The following is an 18859-nucleotide window of genomic DNA, read 5'->3' on the forward strand; positions in this document are numbered from 1 at the left end:
GGTAAACCATCGCTGACACTCCACGGTCTGGAAACGAGGGTGCTCTTCAAGCAGGGAAGCTGTTGAGGTAGTTTATTTAGTTCTCGTTTTTACCTCCCGCATAATTCTTAAAGCAGATGTTTTGCACAGATGTCGCAGCCCTAAGAGCAGTGCTGTCTGGTCTGATGGTCACACACCAGGCGTGGCCGTCGGGTGCTAGGCATGCGACCAGTGCAAACTGAGATGTGCTGTGACATGCACGCCACATTTTGAAGGCTTAGTACCAAAACAAATGTAAATGCCTCGTTAATAACCTTTGTATGGATTATGTGATGGAATACTAACATTTTAGACCTTTTGGGTTAAATAAAACATATTATTAATTTCACCTGGTTCTTTTTGATGCCGCTATTGGAAAATGTAAAATTACATATACAATCACTTTATTTTTTGTTGCACAATACTGGCCTAGAACTTTTGGGTTTATTTGTTTATTTATTTATTTATTTTTACAATACTAAAGATTGTAAGAACTTTTAGTGATCCCATAAACCCAGGTGGAGGCTTTGAGGTGGTTCAAAATGCTTTGAGAGAAATACTTCATGGTTTTATTCTCTTATAAGAACTAAAGTTTGAGAGTAGAGTAAGAAAAAATATTTGTTGAGATTTTTAAAGTGTTTAGTCTCTTGTTTCATATGCTAAAAAATAACTGAGTCCTTCTTTTTTTCCCCAGAAACCTTTAGAAAATCATCACTTGGCAACGATGAGACAGATAAAGAGAAGAAAAAATTTCTGGGATTTTTCAAAGTTAATAAAAGAAGCAATAGTAAGGTAATTCATTACATTCACATATGATTCTGCATTCTGTACAAATAGTTCCTTGAGATGTTTGTCCTTCCTTTCCTGGAATTTATCTCAGCATATAGTAGGAGTAATTCATTCCTTCAGGGGGTTGGGACATGTCGTGTCAGTGTGCACTGAAATATCCCAGACTTGACTGCTAAAGCAGTTGTCTTGGGTGAAGGTTTTTATTTCACCAGCACAACAGGAAGCCATGCACCCTCTCTGCTGGCACCTGCACAGTCCTGGAAGGTGGGTGAAGCTCAACAAACGTCCTCTGGATGGATGGATGGATGAGTGAATGCCTGAATGCCTGGCACGGTTAAGTTTATATCAATACCCAATATCCTGACAAAGGAACCAGATCTTCAGAACTTGTGCAACCTGATGCAGCCTCAAGGAGCTGCCCAGGGGCTGCTTTGTGGAGAAGAACATCAGTTGTTGAATGGGTCCATTTGCTGGTAAATTTTAGATGTTCCCTGCTCCTCCCCGTATGACTTGGGAACGCGCCACATGATAAGTTAATTTTATTGATCTGGTTGGTCTTTGTTACATAAATCCTAAAGCCATAATTTGGGTACAGTGTTATAAAGTCATAATACAGAGTCAAAATGAACACATGTAAAATCATCTTGGAAATTCTCAAGCCATACATGCCTTCTAACTACCAAGAAAGGAAAATGCTTGTGATCCCTATTGTGTTGGTTTAAAAAGGTTTATTTTGCTGGGTCAAGTATTTTGTCCTAACTAGTAGATGGCACTAAAAGAAGACAGAGCTGTTGTGGAGAACGGTAGTCTTTAACCCGTGAGCTGGGTTTGGAAGCGTCTGCCGTCCCTGGAGGGTTAGAGGAGGCGTGAGGAGGTGGACACACGTTGGTCCAGAGCCCTCTCTGCCCGTCGTGTGGATCTGTGCATCTGGGCACCAGCCTGCACGTGTCCTGACCTCCGGAAGCCTGTGGGGTCGGAATTACCATCCACCCCAGGTTCCTGGTGAGGATGCTGGGGTGCAAAGAGATACTAAAGAAACTTGCCCAGGGTCCTGGGGTTAGATCCTGGGTCGGCTTGCGGTTCAGAGGTGAGAGGTCAGCGAGCAGGCTGGGCAGAAGCTGGTGGCCCACAGAGAACTCATCACCTGAACCAGTGAGAGGTCCCTGTCCTTGGGAGTTTCTCCCAAACCGCAGCTCGTTGTTCTTGACCTCCTGATGTTTCACTTGTGGATTCATGATTCTCTGTCTTATTACTGATTGTGTGTTTCCCCCTGTTTCCATGTGTTGTTCAAAAATCTCTGCTCTGTGTGTGTCTCTACTTAAGATCTTTTGTGCCCTCACCCCCACATCCCTGTCCTCCTCCTCTTCCCTCCCCCTCCCCCCGTCCTTTCCTTTCCTGCCAGAATTACTTGTAGTTACAGATACAGGGTTTTGCATTTGAATTTCCCTTCAATCTATAAATGTTGGGTTTCTGGTTCCTGACAACCACAAGGCTGTCCTCTATGTCTATGAGTCTGTTTTTGCTTTGTAGATAAGTTCATTTGTGTCCTATTTTAGATTCCACATATAAGTGATATATGGTATTGGTCTGTCTCTGTCTGACTTACTTCGCTTAGTATGATCATCTCTAAGTCCATCCATGTTGCTGCAAATGGCATCGTGCATTCTTTCCGATGGCTGAGTAATATGGCTCTGACACTTTGAGGTCAGTTTGCTGGGACTGCAGGCACCGCTGGCCTCTTTGGTTTTCACAGTTCTAATTCACAGTGAATCTATCCTTTCCTCACACTGAGATCTCGAGAGCCCTCCTTCTTGTGGCTTCCTGCTATTAAGACATGAAATTGCCGGCAAAGTCAACAGAAAATCTAAAAATGCCTTTATTTAAAGCAGAATAAGAGCCTAAAGCATCTGATGCTTTGGCAGGGTAGTCCATGAGAGGCTGAAACACCTGTGAACACGCCACAGATGGTGAGGAAGCCTGGTCTGTGGGTCCCAGGGGCTTTCCCTCTGCCGAACCCCGTCTTTCCTTGGTCTCAGACTGGCTAGAACTGTTTTTCCTTTCTCGTACACCTCATCTTTCCCTCCTATTTATTTTATTTTGTGCTCAACTTCCCTTATTCAGTCATAACCTTACTGGATCATTTGATGTTCTTCCTTCCTTCCGTCTCTCCATTTTTATTGTTTGAGCTGCTGAGATAAAGGCAACCTCCTCTAATCTAGAAACCTGGTGAGAGAGGCACCAGAAACCCCATTTTACAGGTGAAGAAGCCCAGGGTGCACACTCAGCGAATCCCGGGGCAGGAGTTGCCGGAGTTCAGACCCACCTGTCTTTCCACAGCCCTGGCTCTCACCACCCACATACTGTACACTGCCTGACAAGCCTGAGTCTCAGTGTTTCTTCATTAACAACAGGGGGGTTTGGAGTAAATCATTTTTTAAATGATTTCTAAAATCCTGTGATATCAGATAGTCTACACATGTCTGAGAACAGAACACCAGGAAGGGAGACATTTAAAATTAAAGTGAATCTTTATCTCCTTAAAAGAAAAAACATGCTTGTGTGTGTATAAAATCTCAGTAGAGAATATACTTAAAAGGATATCATTTTGGCTGAATTCAAAGAGGGTAAGTATCTTTCCTTGTTTTACAATTATAGTATTTTAATCACCTTTTTTCAACATGATCATTTGTTTCATTTTGACATTATTTATTCTCCTAACCCAGTGGTTCTGAAAAATGCCTTAGAATCACCTTAAAATCTAGTGTAAAAACTGGATTCTTGGATCACACCCCCAAAGATCCTCATTTGGGAGGGCAGGGTGGGACCAGAGCTGTATTTTCCAGTGCACCTGGTGCTTTTCTCGCTGGAGGTCACCACACCATCATGAGAAACCTTCTTGTAAACAACGAAGTGAGATGTCATTATTGTTCACCTTTTATGGATAGAGAGTGAGATAGTTGGTCAGTTATTTCTGTGTATATCCAATCAATAAGCAATGCAGTGGTAAACTGAATTTAAAACGTAGAAATCCTCAAAACCTACTGAATTAATTGGTTTTGGGAGCTAATTCATCAGTTCAGACCCACTGCTGTTTTCGTATTGCATTATTTGCTAAGCAAAAGAGATGCTTTGGGGAAGAAGACAAAATGAAAACTCATACTCCATGAGTCGTGAATTTCAAAACCGTGGTTTTCAGATCTGTGAGCACTGCTTAGGGGCTATTTTAGCACCACTTCCAGGTTCCTAAGCTGAGGGTCATGGCCGTGGATCACAGCTGTTTATGCAAGTGCTGCTGCTTGTGGGCCGGCCGGGCTGGCGTTTGGCTTTAATAATTGCTAAGGACGACTGGTCTGTGCGACCCTGCTCTCACCTGGAGATGACGCAGGGCCTGCTTGTGTTCTAGGCTGAGCCGCTCGGGCAGCCGGGGGTGGACAGCGATGAGGACGTCTCCAGGTCCACACTGGGAAGGGGCTCGAACGTGAGTACTAACACCGCAGGGGCTTCGCACTAACCGCCAGGGGCTTCTGGCAGCTTTGTACCACCTTCTGAGAACTTAAATCGTACGCGGGTTTAGTCGTTTCTTGATTCTTGGGTTTTCTTAGTCTAGAAAGATGCGCAGAGCATCCTGTGACTTCTTTTTAGTTGCCCGTGCTACATTCAGAGCATGAGGAATATGTTAATTTCCATGTGCTTTAGTTTCCATGCCTCCCGCCCCAACCAGCTGATCCAGAATGTCCCTCATTAGAGTAACTGAACTGCACCATCTGGAATCACTTCCCTGCATTCTCAGGAGCAGCTGATGGTGTCGGAGCCATACAGCCTGTTTCCTAAATTCTGCAACCATACATTGAAAGAATTTTTAAAAACTATCTGTGCCCACACATGTCAAAGTTGGGGGTGTACAAAGCTTCTTCATAATTTTAAATACTTGAAAGAAATAATTCATAGCATCTTATAAATGCTGACATTTTAAATGTATCTAATAAAGTTTGATACCATCACTTTAAAAATCTCATAGACGCAAAGACAGATCACATAGACAAACTCTTCTCTAACAATAAAACATTTTGCATCGTTCTTTTTCTTGATTTCACATTTCCATACCAGTCCCCATGTAAAATTGTATTCTGTTCAATATATATTTTATTCTTAAAAGTCTTTTCTAAGGACTTGAAGTGAAATGTGATACAAAATAAAAATGTCTATCTAAATTAGATTTTTAAATTTCATGTGATCATAAAACTGTGGGTAGGAAAAGATTCCTCTAGACTGAGTTCTTATTACAATTGTAAATAAATAAAAACAATATAAATATATTACAACTGCTGATGTATAATTGTTCAGCATGAAAAGTAAATCTTTCTTGAAAGGACATCTTTTAATAAGATAAAAGGTAATTTTTAAATTTATTCCATATATCCATGAGTGGACATAATTTATGGATGAAATCAGAAAAGCTTCAACATTAATCCCATGACTCTTGTCATTTTTATTGGTTTAAACCCTGAAGAAACATTTTACATAAATAAGTATAAGAGGATGGACAAGTTTCCTACTATAACAGCGCCTTTCAATTCTTTGAAGTCCTTCTGGTGAATCACATAGTGATCTATCATCAAATATTATTTTCACTGATCTTTTGTCTGTACTGACTAGGTTCTCTTTGAAACAGGTCAGTAGCCAAGACGTGGAAGCCATTTGCCTTGCCAGGGGACTTGTGACTCAGTCACACTAAAGCTATTGACTTCTGGGAGGCATTAAAAAAAACGCTTTATCAGGGTTTCTCAAACAATGATTACACTCATTACCAAGAGGTACTTTCTCTTTTTTAAAAATAATGGTTGAAGACACCTCTCCTAAAAGAACCAATGCAGTAGAAATCAAACAATATATGTGAAAAAAAATTGATTATAAAGTATTATATACATATAAAGGGGTATTACTGTGATGATATAGTTTCTGAAATTGTTTCTAGATAATTAAAGTAAGTCAGGATGACCACTTTGACATTATACTCTTTTTCATTCGTTATATTTTTCAGAAATCTCAAGTTAGAATTACACGTGTCACAGCTGCTGATTTTACCAACATGTTAATCTGAGCTAAGGAATAGCAAAGCTGACCAATTTTTAACTGAGGTATAATTGACATATAACATTGTATTAGTTTTAGGTGTACAACATCATGATTTGATATGTGTATATATTGCAAAAGAATTACCGCAATAAGTTTAGTTAACATCATCCACCCCCCCCAAAAAAAAAAAATTGTGACTGTGTGTGCTGATGGATGTCACAGGCACTTTCTAAACCTAATATATCATCCGTAGGTTTTGAGGAAATTGACACAGTGCCAGTTTTCACTCAGGAAATTGACGTAGTGTCAGTTTTCATTCACTTTTGCCAAAAATGGTGTTTTCTAGTGAATTTAAAAAATCTCATCCCAAACTTTGTCTATTTCTGTCAAGATCTTAGGTTTATAGATTTAGACCATTCAGTTTATAGAGAATGTTAGCCATGTAAATTAATTAGCAAAATGAGTCCGATTGTCCAACCAAAAAGCCAAACCTCATTTACTTTTGGTTAAAAAGAAAAAGTCGTCACATTTTTATTTTAAGGAAATGTGTTAATATGTATCCTCCAGACAATTATCTATCTCTGTTCTGAATCTAAAAGTAGCTAACCATATAGTCTCAGTTTCTCATCCATTACTTTAAAAACATAGGAGTTTAGTACCCTGGATTTGATGCTATTTTCCCTTTTAATTCCCATATTTTAATGCTCTTTGAAAATCAGTTCTCAACTTTGCTGACAACCAAATCTTGTTGGTTTCCAATAAGAAGGGTTTAACTCGTGGGGGGACCTCAGGCTGGGCTTGGGCCGCAGCTCGTCCATAGAAATGCCTGTGACCGTTATTCTCCTCTGAGCCCAAGTTAACCTGAGTATGATTACGGAATGATAAGATCTCTTCTTTGGTTGTATGATCTGAAGCAAGTCTTCCCCTGCCATAACCACATCAGCAATGCTGCTTCTTTGCTATAAGACAGACTTAAATCCACTGAGAATGGTTTAAAATGTCCATGGACTCATTAGTGTGTAAGGCTTGTCTTTCATCAGTCTCAATTTTGGCCACAGAATGCTGGAAAATGTCTTCTAGTATTTCACACACTCTGAAAGCTACCCTTGTGTTTGAGTAGGGGATCTATTGAATCACCCCAAAGGGCTTGACCACTCATACCTCTTTGGTCATTACAACGTGCCAGGTGTCATTACTCTTTCTACAGCAATGGATGGTAGCATAAATTTTGTAGTGGGCATTGCTAGTTTGTGTGAGATTTTCTCTCTTACTAATGCAGCATAAGAACACATTCATGATAGATAGATAGATAGATAGATAGATAGATAGATAGATAGATAGATAGATAGATGGATGATAGAAACAGAGACAGATTAGATAGATAGATAGATAGATAGATAGATAGATAGATAGATAGATATAGACAGATTAGATAGAGACAAAGAGAGATTAGATACACAGACATACAGACAGACAGAAAGATAGATGATAGATGATTGATAGATAGATAGATAGATAGATAGATAGATAGATAGAGATAGATAGATAGACAGACAGACCTAGGCAAAAACTTCATAGGAAATATCCAAAGCATTTATGAGGAAAATCATAAAATTCTACAAATACACACAAAAGTAGAGTTGTGCAAATGGAAAGACGGGCCACATCCTTAGATAGGAAGACCCAGCATCATTATGTCATCAGGTTTTGTTGTAGAGCTAAGTGAACCGATTACACAGAGCTGTTTAAGGGAAGCAGGAAGAGCATTTTGTACAGATAGGGAGGGGTCTCTAAGATTTTTTTTCATTTATTAAAATGATTGGTGACTTTTACTGGAAATCAAAGTCAACAAATGAATCTGCAATGTGGTAGATTAATTATTCGCCTGGAAATAAGAGTTACTGGGTTTGTAGTCCTAGTGCAAGACAGCGCTTAATAAAATCATGGTGTGCTTTTAAAGAGGACAGTGCCCACCACTGCACTACCTGCCTGCCTCTGTCAGGCTTGTGCTTAGCTATATAATCTCATTTCATCCTCCCCACATCACTGTAAAGTACAGCCTTCCTTACACAGACACAGAAGTTCGCAGCTTCCAAGGGTCACGTGGTTGCTCAAATCTGTTGATATCTGTTTATCAATATGTTTTATGTTCATGTTTATATTTCTTTATGTCTGTGATATCATATCTGTGTTTGAGATTATGCTTTCCTCTATCAAGCATGTTGGTGATGTAACATTTCTTAAGAGCACTGCTCCTGTTTTTATCACTTTCCCCCAAGTCCTTGACTCCGAGCTGAGTGACGACACCTGCCCAGGCAGCAGAGGGGGCCCCTCTGTTTCCCTTTTCCTCATCTGCATGATGGGCATAAGGCCATCCACCCTGCAGCATCCTTGTAAGGAGCTCAGCTAATACCTTTAGGAAGCATTCTGAAATGCAGAGTAAACTGGATTGGAGCTTTATTAGAAACTTTCCAGATAGTATTGTTTATTTTCCCTTGAGAAAATGCAACTGGATTCTTCTATCTATAACCCAAAGAGTTGGAAGAGAATAGAACTGCATCTTAAAAAATTATCCTAATGTATGTAGATGGCCAAAGTAATCAGATCTTTCCTAGAAGGATTAATGTCATGTAAATTAATGTTTACTCTATTCCAACGTACATTTTCATTTTCTTAATCAAAGGATCCTTGCATGAGACTGAATATAATCACCTCAAGCAGTTTCCCTGGAATTTGGCATTTTCTGGGAAACTGTCCCTTCTCTGTGCATGCGTGATGTCCCACAGATCTGGACCCCGAGACACATGGAGGGGGCGTGGCTGGCGTCCAGTGGATGTGATTAGCGGCAAGGTGGGAGTGGCACTCAGGGCTGTCTCCATCCTCTGCTCTTTTCCTAAGTCACGCAGACGGCAGGATGAACTCTGCATCTTGATGGAACAAGACCCCTGAGCTCATTTGTAATCCAGTGCACAGAAAGGCCACACACGCAGAAATGCCATAGCATCTGATAAGGTGGTAAGTAATGCTCAGGTGTAGGAGGAGAGGGACCCGCATTCTAATCCTGAATCTGGTATTAACTTTGGGACTTTGGGCAAATCGTAAATGAACTGTAGTGACTGACTTTTGATGGGCCCGTGGCCTTCATTTAAATGCTATAAATTGGACCAATCTAAAAATTTATCAGCGTAAGCCATACCAGATACCAGTTCTTGCTTGTTACCATTAAGCTGTAAAATCCTTTGGGGATTTCCCCAGCAGTCCAGTGGTTAAGACTCTGCACGTCCACTGCAGGGGGCATGGGTTCGATCCCTGGTCGGGGAACTAAGATTTAAGAACTAGAAAAAAAAAAAAAAGTCTTTTGGTGACTGATTTAAAAAAGCATTTTCTCAATTTACAGCAAAATCATCTGGGGCCTTGTTTTCCCTGTTCAGGCAGTTACTGAAATATTCCACCAACCTAGGAGTCGCTCACCATGTTCTGAAGTGATTCTCGATCTAAACCCTGAATAAGCTTTTGGAGTCCAGGTTGAAATGTCCGCACCTGGCCCAGATGCAGGCGGCTGCAGTGTTGGAGTCCCGCCCTTAGGAGCCCAGAAGTGTAGGGGGATGCCCATCAGTAACATGACACTTTTAAGAAAAGTTACTGAAAGCTAACTTGTAAAGCAAACTCCATAATTTAGTGGCCTGAGACCCATGCTCTTCAGAGATCCCATATTTCTCCCCAGCTTGCACCGGCCTGTTAAGAATTGCGTCCAAGTGAATAATAAGGAGTTGGCTCCCTGAAAAGCGTGTTGACTCAGATCGGCCACAAGGGGACAGTATTTCTCTAGGCACAGCAAGTCCTATGGACACTCCTGGCCTGAAAAAGCTAAAATTTGCTGTTTTTTTGAGCATGTACAAAATCGAGAGCAGAAAAATATGTCCCCAGGGCTGAGCCACGTTTGGGATGTAGAACTAATTTTTGTTATACATCCATTTTGAAGAGATATTTGAAAAGTCTAGCACATACCTTTCAAAAGTGTTTTATACTCACAATGATAGAATAAGTAGCATATGGAAAGTTTTAAAGGCGGAGTGGGGGAGTCACGTGGAATGTCAGCAGTCGAACACAATTTCTCGTCACCTTGTGTGTCCTCTTGAGCCTTTCCTGTGCCCACGGCCAACTGTGATGTACACAGAGTTGTGCTTTTTTCCTTTAGCATTGTGTTATTTACAGTTTGCTCTGGTACGACAACGGTCTCTTCATTTTTTAAAGGTTGTGCGATCATCCAGGAAGAGGGAAAATCGTGGCTTTAGTTTCTGTTTGCTTGAACCTGGGTTCTGACTTAAAGGTTCTGTGACCTTTAGAGGCTGCCCTCCCCGCGTGTGCTGTGGGCTTGTCACCGTCACCCTCGGGGCCCCTGGCACAGGGAGGAGCTTGTAGCTAGTGCTCGCCAAGCTGCATCACTGCCCCGTTACCTGTTGCTTTTTTCCTGAACTATAAATAATGAGAGAGCCATCTTCCTCCCCAAAGCCCATTTTCATTTGGGGAATTTTCCTTATAATAGAGACTTGCAGAGGTTTAGGGAATCAGAGGGTGATTCCCTTTCAAGACAAGGTATATTACCACAGGGGCTCCCCTGGTGGCACCGAGGTTAAGGATCCGCCTGCCAATGCAGGGGGCCCAGGTTCGATCCCTGGTCAGAGAACTAGGTCCCACATGCAGCGCAACTAAGAGTTCGCGTGCAGTAACTAAGACCCAGCACAACCAAATAAATAAATAAATATTAAAAAAAAAAAAATTACCACGTTGTGTCCCCAAAGTGTGGTGCTGCCAGCAACAAATAACAGTACTTATAGCCACACAGTTTTTCATTTCAAATCCAGTGTCTTGGGTATGAAACTTCTATCAGAGAGTGGAAAGGGGGATTTCCCTGGTGACGCAGTGGTTATGCATCTGCCTGTCAATGCAGGGGACATGGGTTCAATCCCTGGCCTGGGAAGATCCCAAATGCCACAGAGCAGCTAAGCCCATGAGCCACAACTATGGAGCTGCATGCTACAACTGAAGCCCATGCGCCTAGAGCCCGTGCTCCACAATAAGAGAAGTCACCACAATGAGAAGCCCATGTACCACAAGGAAGAGTAGACTCTACTCACCGCCAGTAGAGAAAGTCCGCATGCAGCAATGAAGACCCAATGCAGTCAAAAAATAATAAATAAATAAAGTTCTTAAAAAAAAAGAGTGAAAAGGACACACACCCTAAAATGTAGTTTAGAAAAATGACCCTAAGCTTCTTTGCATACCTATTTGCCCATTCAAAGTAGTTTTTAAAGATTTCATGTCGCATGTTCTCTAATGCAAATCTGGAAACTGTCAGAGGAAGGTTTTGATTTTAAAACCACAAGGAATTTTTTCCAAAGCGCTGGATTCTTAGAATGGGAATAATAGATTCTAACTAGAGCCTGAAAGGTTGATTGAAGGGCCTCACGCCAATACTTAGTTCTCAAAGTGAAAAGAAAGAAATGTAGATTTTTAACCTCTTGGCTGAGGATTTAACATTTGTAGGGAATGAGAGGTAAAAAAAAGTCCCTTTCAAAGTACTGATTTTCCTTATTTCCCATAAAACATGAGTATGTGTGTTTTCCTAGTTTCTTTTGTGACCTTCTGCTCTTGGATGGACAAGCACAGACCTGCAGAATCGCCTTTGTCTGCACGTGGCTTGGTTGAGTGCATGGCATTCAAGTTGCTTCTGAAACCAGGTAGCAAAGAGGAGCAGACCCCCAGTCCTCCGTACCCGCCCCATCTGGGGAAAGACAGCTCGTCATCACGGTGGCTTAGTCCCAAACCTCGGAGGCCCCTTTGCTTCCTCCGGTCTCCACACTCCATCTGCCATCCAGCTCAAAGCCCACTCGCTACCTTCGGAGTACATCCCGAATCCCACTGCCTCTCTCCTCCCTGTGGTCACCTCGCCTGCTGGCCTCCCAGTGGCCTCACGTCCAGCCTCATCCACAGCCTGCTTTCTGGCCTCACTGCTGTGGATGCGGCCTTGTGCACTCTGAAGGCAGAGCAGGGCTTTGTGAAGGGGGGTCCTGGCCAGGCGCCCACTGCCCCCTGGGGTGGTGGCCTCTCCTCACTCAGCCTAAGACCATCCTCCACGCCCGCCCACCTTCAGACACTCTCCCCAGCCCTCCCATTCAAGGAACATCCCCACCCCGGATTCTAGACATGCTTTTCTGGAGTCACAGTCCAGACTGGCAGGCGGTGAACCTGGAGCCTCCAGGTGGATGCCTTCGACTTCCCTGGAGCCCCTGCCCACCTGCCGCACCCCATCCGGCCCAGCGCTGTGCCACTTTTTCTACCTGAGCATCTCTCAGCCCCTGAGCTCCGTGCTTTTCTTTTCCAGCTTCTCCCAGTTCTTACAGGTGCCGGGTGGGGGGGGCAGAGTGCAGCTGGGGCTGCCACCTGTCACGCCCCCTCCGCTTCAAATTCAGGGAGTCATCGCCTCTCCCATCTGTTCCCTGAGCATCCTCCACGACCACAAGTGTGTTCTGGGCCCTGCCCCAAGGTGACCTGTGTCAGATGCCCCCGGCATGGTTCACCCACCCTGGAGCCCGGGATCCTCCTGAACCCACCCACCCCGTCCTCCTCCTCCTCTCCTCATGTGGCCTGGGCGGGACTTCTCCTTTCAGTGTTGCTTTTGTTGTCTCTTCCCATCTTGTCCTATTTTCTTGCTTTCTCCATCTTAAATGTGCCCCAGGTTGACCTTGATTCCTTTCTTTCTTTCCTATGAAGCTGATTACAGGCCTGGACTCTGGGTGTTGGGGGGGTACCCTAACTTCCCTCTGCTCAGTGGGTCAAGGCTCCCCACTTAGACCCAGATCCCGCTGTCAGGGCCTCTCGCCTTTGGAAATGCTGGTATAGTTCTAATTTATAGGAAATTGCAGAGTAAAATAAATAGTTATATATCAACCACCCACAATTAACGGATGTCCACGTTTAGCTCAATTTGTTTCATGTCTTTTTGAGAATTTCTGAGAAATACAGTACATGCAGACGAAGCTGCCTCTAGAACCATAACAGGCCCCTCTTCCTTCCCAGATGGTAACAGCCTCTTTGAAGCTTTTATATTTTAAGAAATACAGTAAATGGTTATATGTTCATAAACAGTGCACAGTATGTCTGTATGTTTTAGCAACGTGTGTAATGATTTATTTTCCAAAGTCTGAATCTTTTTTTAAGTGTGGTTGATTTACAATGTTGTGTTAATTTCTGCTGTACAGCAAAGTGATTCCGTTATACACATACATATTCTTATTTCATATTCTTTTCCATTATGGTCTATCACAGGATATTGAATATATTTTCCTATACGATACAATAGGGCCTTGTTGTTTATCCATTCTGTACAGTTTGCATCTGCTAATCCCAAACTCCCAGTCCATCCCTCCCCCACCCCCCTCTCCCTTGGCGACCACAAGTCTGTTCTCTGTGTCCGTAAGTCTGTTTCTGTTTCATAGATACGTTCATTTGTGTCATATTTTAGATTCCACATATAAGTGATATCACAAGGTGTTTGTCTTTCTCTGTCTGACGTACTTCACTTAGTATGATCATTTCTAGGTCCATCCATGTTGCTGCAAATGACATTATTTCATTCCTTTTTATGACTGACTGGTATTCCAATGTATATATGTATCACATCTTCCCAAAATCCGAATCTTGACTCATAGAATAAGAATAGTTAATGTTGAAAGAAAAACAGACAAGGAAGGACAGAAGGGAGGGAGGGAGAAGGAGGGGGGGAGAGCAGAGGAAGAGGATGCAGGGTGCCTCATACTGCGATCCCTCGCCGAGCCCCCAGCCCCTGCCCGAGCCCCTCTCTGGGCAGATTTCACCGAGGCCCTGCTGTGGGAGGCCAGGGGGCCACAGGACACTTGGGCTACAGAGAGGAGCCAAGGCATGCCCTGGGTTTAGGAGAGACACACATGGGGAGCCCCCTACCCAGCACTGCTCAGACTCCAATTGCAAGGGCATCACAGGGTCTTGAGAGAATTCTGATTTAGGGAGCCAGGGACAGGGCCTGTGATTTGGCATTTCGAAGGTGCTCCCAGATGAGGCTCTGCACTGAGAACCAAGGCCCCGAGCCACGGCGCCCGGGTGGAGAGGTCGAGTCGGGCTTAGAGAAAAGCACACAGGACAGAGGGACCAGCAAGCAGGGTCTGCGCGGGGAGGAGAGGCTGGACCGGGACTCAGTCTGTGAGCTGGTTCACGGGGGATGTGGGGAAGGGTGTATCGCCAGCAGAGGGGACGGGCCAGGTGCTCCCGTGCTTGTGTGTGTGCCGGTGTGCATGTGTCAAGGGTAGTTTGCAATGACTCTGAGTTGAAAACACACAGAACAAATGATTTCCTGCTTCTCAATATCTGACCCTCAGTCTGGGGTGAGAAGAACCACAGCTTTCTTTTAATCTCATGGTCAGAATGATGCCCATATTTACTTGGTGAAGAATGTGGGCTACCCCCGATGACACACTGTGGTCTGTAATTACATCATAAGTGTAATTCTTGAAGGACAGCCTCCATGAAAGCCTAACGCTTACTTGTGACGTTTCCTGCTGGGTGACCCTCGTGAGCCTGGCATCTCCTTTTGGAGGAGACGCTGAGATCAGCTTTCAGGAGGCACCGTTCAGAAATTTTGGCACCATGTCTCAGACTGAGATAATTTGATAACTTGGACAGTAACCTGATTGGACATAGGAGATTAAAAAGGGAGAAAAACAAGAAAAATAAAAAGATAAGAAAGGAATGTTTTGCCTTCCTGGCTTGAAAAAAATATATGACATAGATATGGACAGATATTTGGTCAGAGTATTGGATTGAACTATAAGAATACATATTTAGTCATATTTCATAAGTCTTTGATATGATATTTGATATTTGATAATATGTCTTTGATAATATGTCTTTGATATTTGTTTCTTTTAGCATGATGGATTTCTGTCTTATAGTGTCTGGATGATTTTCTAGCTTTAAAACAAAAATACAAGCAAATCATAAATGCAGATGGTTATGAAGCTTGTGTCTTTGAAAATACAATGATTTATAGAAAAAAATATGATTTTCCCCTACATCTGAATTTCCTTGCCATCTCTCTCTTGGTGTGAGGTGAATGTTATGTGTTATGTGCAGGTTGGCAGAGAGGATGTTAGCATCTTCATTACAGATGACGCAGGCCTTTCTCCATATGAATCACCATGATGGGACCTAGAACAGTTGCTAAACAACTCATGGAGTAAAACTTAAATACTACCAAGTGGGTGTAATGTTCCTTCATTCAGCTTCCCTTACATCAGATGTTTACTGGTTTTAGTTGCCGCTCTGTTCAACACACACTGAGCCTTAAGTATCTGGCCCTGAGTATTAATTTATGGGGAAGGGGATTGAAGTCTGTATAAATGAAGTCGAGAGTACATAAGAACCATGCAGTCTTTTCATTACCAAGGAAAGCTGTCTTTATTTTTCCAAATATCATACATTTTATGACCATGACAGCGCGTGGCATCTAACCCTCTTTTTCCAGTCATCTCAGTTGATTTCGCTGTGCCAAAATCACACCCGCCGCTGCTTTTAGAGGTTGCCTTCTGATCTCAGCAAGCATCACAGCCTGGTTTTGATGAAACATTGCAGTCAATTGGCAGCAAAATGGAGAAAGGACTTTAAACTCTACAAGGGCAAGAGCCATTATATTATTATTATTATCATTATATTTTCATGACTGTATCCCTAGCAACGAGGGTGGTGCCTGGAACCAAGAGCAGGGAGCTCCTATGTGACCACTAAGCGTGTTGCATGACATGTTCAGAAGCACAGCCAATGAAAGTTGATTTCCGGCTCATTTTGTTACTTGAGACAAACATTTTTTACAAGCGGAGTCAGGTTATACTCAGAAAAATAAAGTTATTAATGCTGAAGTTTATATCCCAAATTGTCCAGCGCTCTAAAGTTTTATGCAGAGATGTTGAATAATGACTCCCTCCCTGGAAAGGGGACAGTAGAAAGGATTTCAGAATAAGAGAGGATGTCCCACGCTTCTTTGAGAGTTTTGGGAAGTTGTTGCTACCCCCTCCTTTCCTTGACCCACACGTGCAGGTCAGGGGTTGGGAGGGCCTGGCAGTGTTGCCAATGACCACATTTCCAAATGCCTGCTGGACACCAGTGCCACCCCCCGCCCAGCCTGTTCTAGGACAAGGACTCTGTCCAAGAGGAGGGCAGGTGCTCCACAGCCCAGGTGCATACCTGAGGCAAAGGCAGGTGAGAGAGAAGCTTCCTTGTCATGTTTCTATGAGTCACAATGATATGGATCATTTGGTTAAACAATACTGTGCTGAAGTTTTCCTGCCTCCTGAGGAATAGTGCCCGCTCCACAGGAACTGTGTATGACGTCATGTATAGTGCCTGTCATCTGATGCTCTCCAAGCCCCTTCCTATCTTAGCCATTGTTGCTGCTACCCAGGGAGCAGCAGCAGCCCCTGCGGGTCCCCAGAGGTGAGGAGAACGTTCCTCTGCTCTCGGGTGCTGTGCTGAGACCAGCAGCCTCTACTGTCGTGAGGATGTCGTGCCCTACCCAGGCTGCCATCCAAGGAACGGGGTAGAAGTAGTACAGGGGGGATTTGCTCCTGAGAAACTGAGACTAGAATTTAGGGTGCCGTGGTTAGAGGTGAGAAGATGCAGATATATGTGCATCTCTGCCGTTAGATAATTCTTGGAAATCATACTCTGGAGGTTGCAGCTTTAGCAGGACCAGTGAGGCAGGGGAGCTGAGGGAGGTGGAGCCTAGAGCCTTTTCCAGAGCAGAATAAAGCCATAGAGCTATTTCTGAGCTGCATGTGGAGGCAGATTATGACCAGGGGTCAAGAGTTAGGAGGTCTGAAAGGCGAGTTGTGGCCAGTCCCATAAAGGGGAGGGATCTGTTCCAGTGGGGGCCTGACACATTGGTCTGTACTTGTGCTACATTGTTAGATCCAGCAAACAATCACCTTCTCAGATTTTCTCCTAAGGCTACTGTTTAAAACAGTAGGGGGGTCCAACAAGCAAAAGTCCAGGACCAGCTGGCTTCACTGGGGCATTCTATCAAACATTCAAAGAATTATACTAATCCTTCTCAAATTGTTCCAAAAAGTAAAAGAGGATGAACTCTCCCAAACTCATTTTACAAGGCCAACGTTACCCTGACATGAAATTCAGACAAAGACACCACAAGAAAAGAAAATTACAGGCCAATATCCTGATGAACGTAGATACAAAAATCCTCTACAGAATATTAGCAAACCATATGCAATACGTTAAAGTGATCATGAACCATGATCAAGTGGGGTTTATTCCAGAGATGCAAGGATGATTCAACATCAGCAAATCAATCCATGTGATACACCACATTAACAAACCGAAGGACAAAAATCACATGGTCATCTTAATAGAGGCAAAAAAGGTGTTTGACAAAATTCAACATCCATCTATGATAAAAAAATAAAACTCTCCAACAAAGTGGGTATAGAGGGAACATACCTCAACATAGTAAGGGCCATGTATGACAAGCCCACAGCTAATATCAAACTCAAGGGAAAAACTGAGAGCTTTTCTTCCAATATCAGGAACAAGACAAGAATGCTCCCCTCACCACTTTTATTCAACATATTATGGGAAGTCCTAGTCTGAGCAACTTGGCAAGGAAAAGAAATAAAAGATATCCAAATAGGAAAGGATGAAATAAAACTGTCACTATTTGCAGATGACGTGATACAATATATAGAAAACTCTACCAAAAAACTGTAAAGACTCTACCAAAAAATTGTTAGAACTAATAAGTGAATTCATTAAATTTGCAGGATACAAAATCAGTATACAGAAATCTGTTGCATATAGATATACTAATAGCAAACTATCAGGAAGAGATATTAAGAAAATGCATTTACAATTGCATGATAAAGGATAAAATACCTAGGAATAAATTTAACCAAGGAGGTGAAAGACCTGTGCACTGAAAACTATCAGATGTTAATGAAAGAAATTGAAGAACACAAAATAAATTGAAAGATATTCCATGCTCATGGATTGGAAGAATTAATATTGTTAAAATGTCCACACTACCCAAAGCAATCTATAGGTTCATTGCAATCCTTATCAAAATTCCAATGGCTTTTTTCACAGAAATGGAACAAGCAATCTTAAAATTGGTATGTAACTATGAAAGACTCTGAATCCTGAGAAAGAAGCAATCCTGAGAAAGAAGAACAAAACTGAAAGCATCATGCTCTGTGATGTCAAACTATATTACAAAGCTATAGTAATCAAAATATTATGGCACTGGCAGAAAAACAGATCACTGAAATAGAACAGAAAGCTCAGAAATAAATCCACATATATATGGCCAATTAATTTATGACAAAGAAGTCAAAAATATACAGTGAGGAAAGAACAGTCTCTTCAATAAATGGCATTGTGAAATCTGGACAGACACATGCAAAGGAATGAAACTGGACCACTATCTTACACCATATATAAAAATAAACTCAAAATGGCTTAAAGACTTGAACGTAAGACCTGAAACCATGAAACTCCTAGAGGAAAAATAGGTGGTAATATCCTTGACATCAGTCTTGGTGGTGATTTTTTGGATTTGACACCAAAACCATAGGGACAAAAGCAAAAATAAATAAATGGGACTACCTCAAATTAAAAGGTTCTGCACGGACTTCCTAGGTGGTGCAATGGTTGGGAATCTGCCTGCCAAGGCAGGGGACATGGGTTCAAGCCCTACTCTGGGAAGATTCCACATGCCACGGAGCAACTAAGCCCATGTGCCACAGCTATAAAAACAATAAATAAATAAATAAAAGGTTCTGCACAACAAAGGAAACCATCAACAAAATGAAAAAGCAACCTACTAAATGAGAGAAAATTTGCAAATCATATATTCAATAATGGGTTAATATCCAAA

At 42.5% G+C, this 18859-nt stretch overlaps 1 protein-coding gene across 3 annotated transcripts in view; it reads left to right on the top strand.

Moving 5' to 3' along the window:
- The window catches only part of COBL (cordon-bleu WH2 repeat protein), a 280931-nt gene that overhangs the window by 118203 nt on the left and 143869 nt on the right, over positions 1–18859 (top strand). For 2 of the 3 annotated variants that reach the window (XM_057733147.1, XM_057733148.1), the window contains 2 exons: positions 713–810; positions 4211–4285. In XM_057733147.1, coding sequence (XP_057589130.1) covers positions 713–810; positions 4211–4285 — 173 coding nt within the window. The remainder of the gene's footprint in view (positions 1–712; positions 811–4210; positions 4286–18859) is intronic. The other variant, XM_057733149.1, reaches the window with a different exon arrangement.

This window comes from Hippopotamus amphibius, chromosome 4, assembly GCF_030028045.1.
Source record: "Hippopotamus amphibius kiboko isolate mHipAmp2 chromosome 4, mHipAmp2.hap2, whole genome shotgun sequence".
In the NCBI taxonomy this organism is placed as follows: domain Eukaryota; kingdom Metazoa; phylum Chordata; class Mammalia; order Artiodactyla; family Hippopotamidae; genus Hippopotamus; species Hippopotamus amphibius.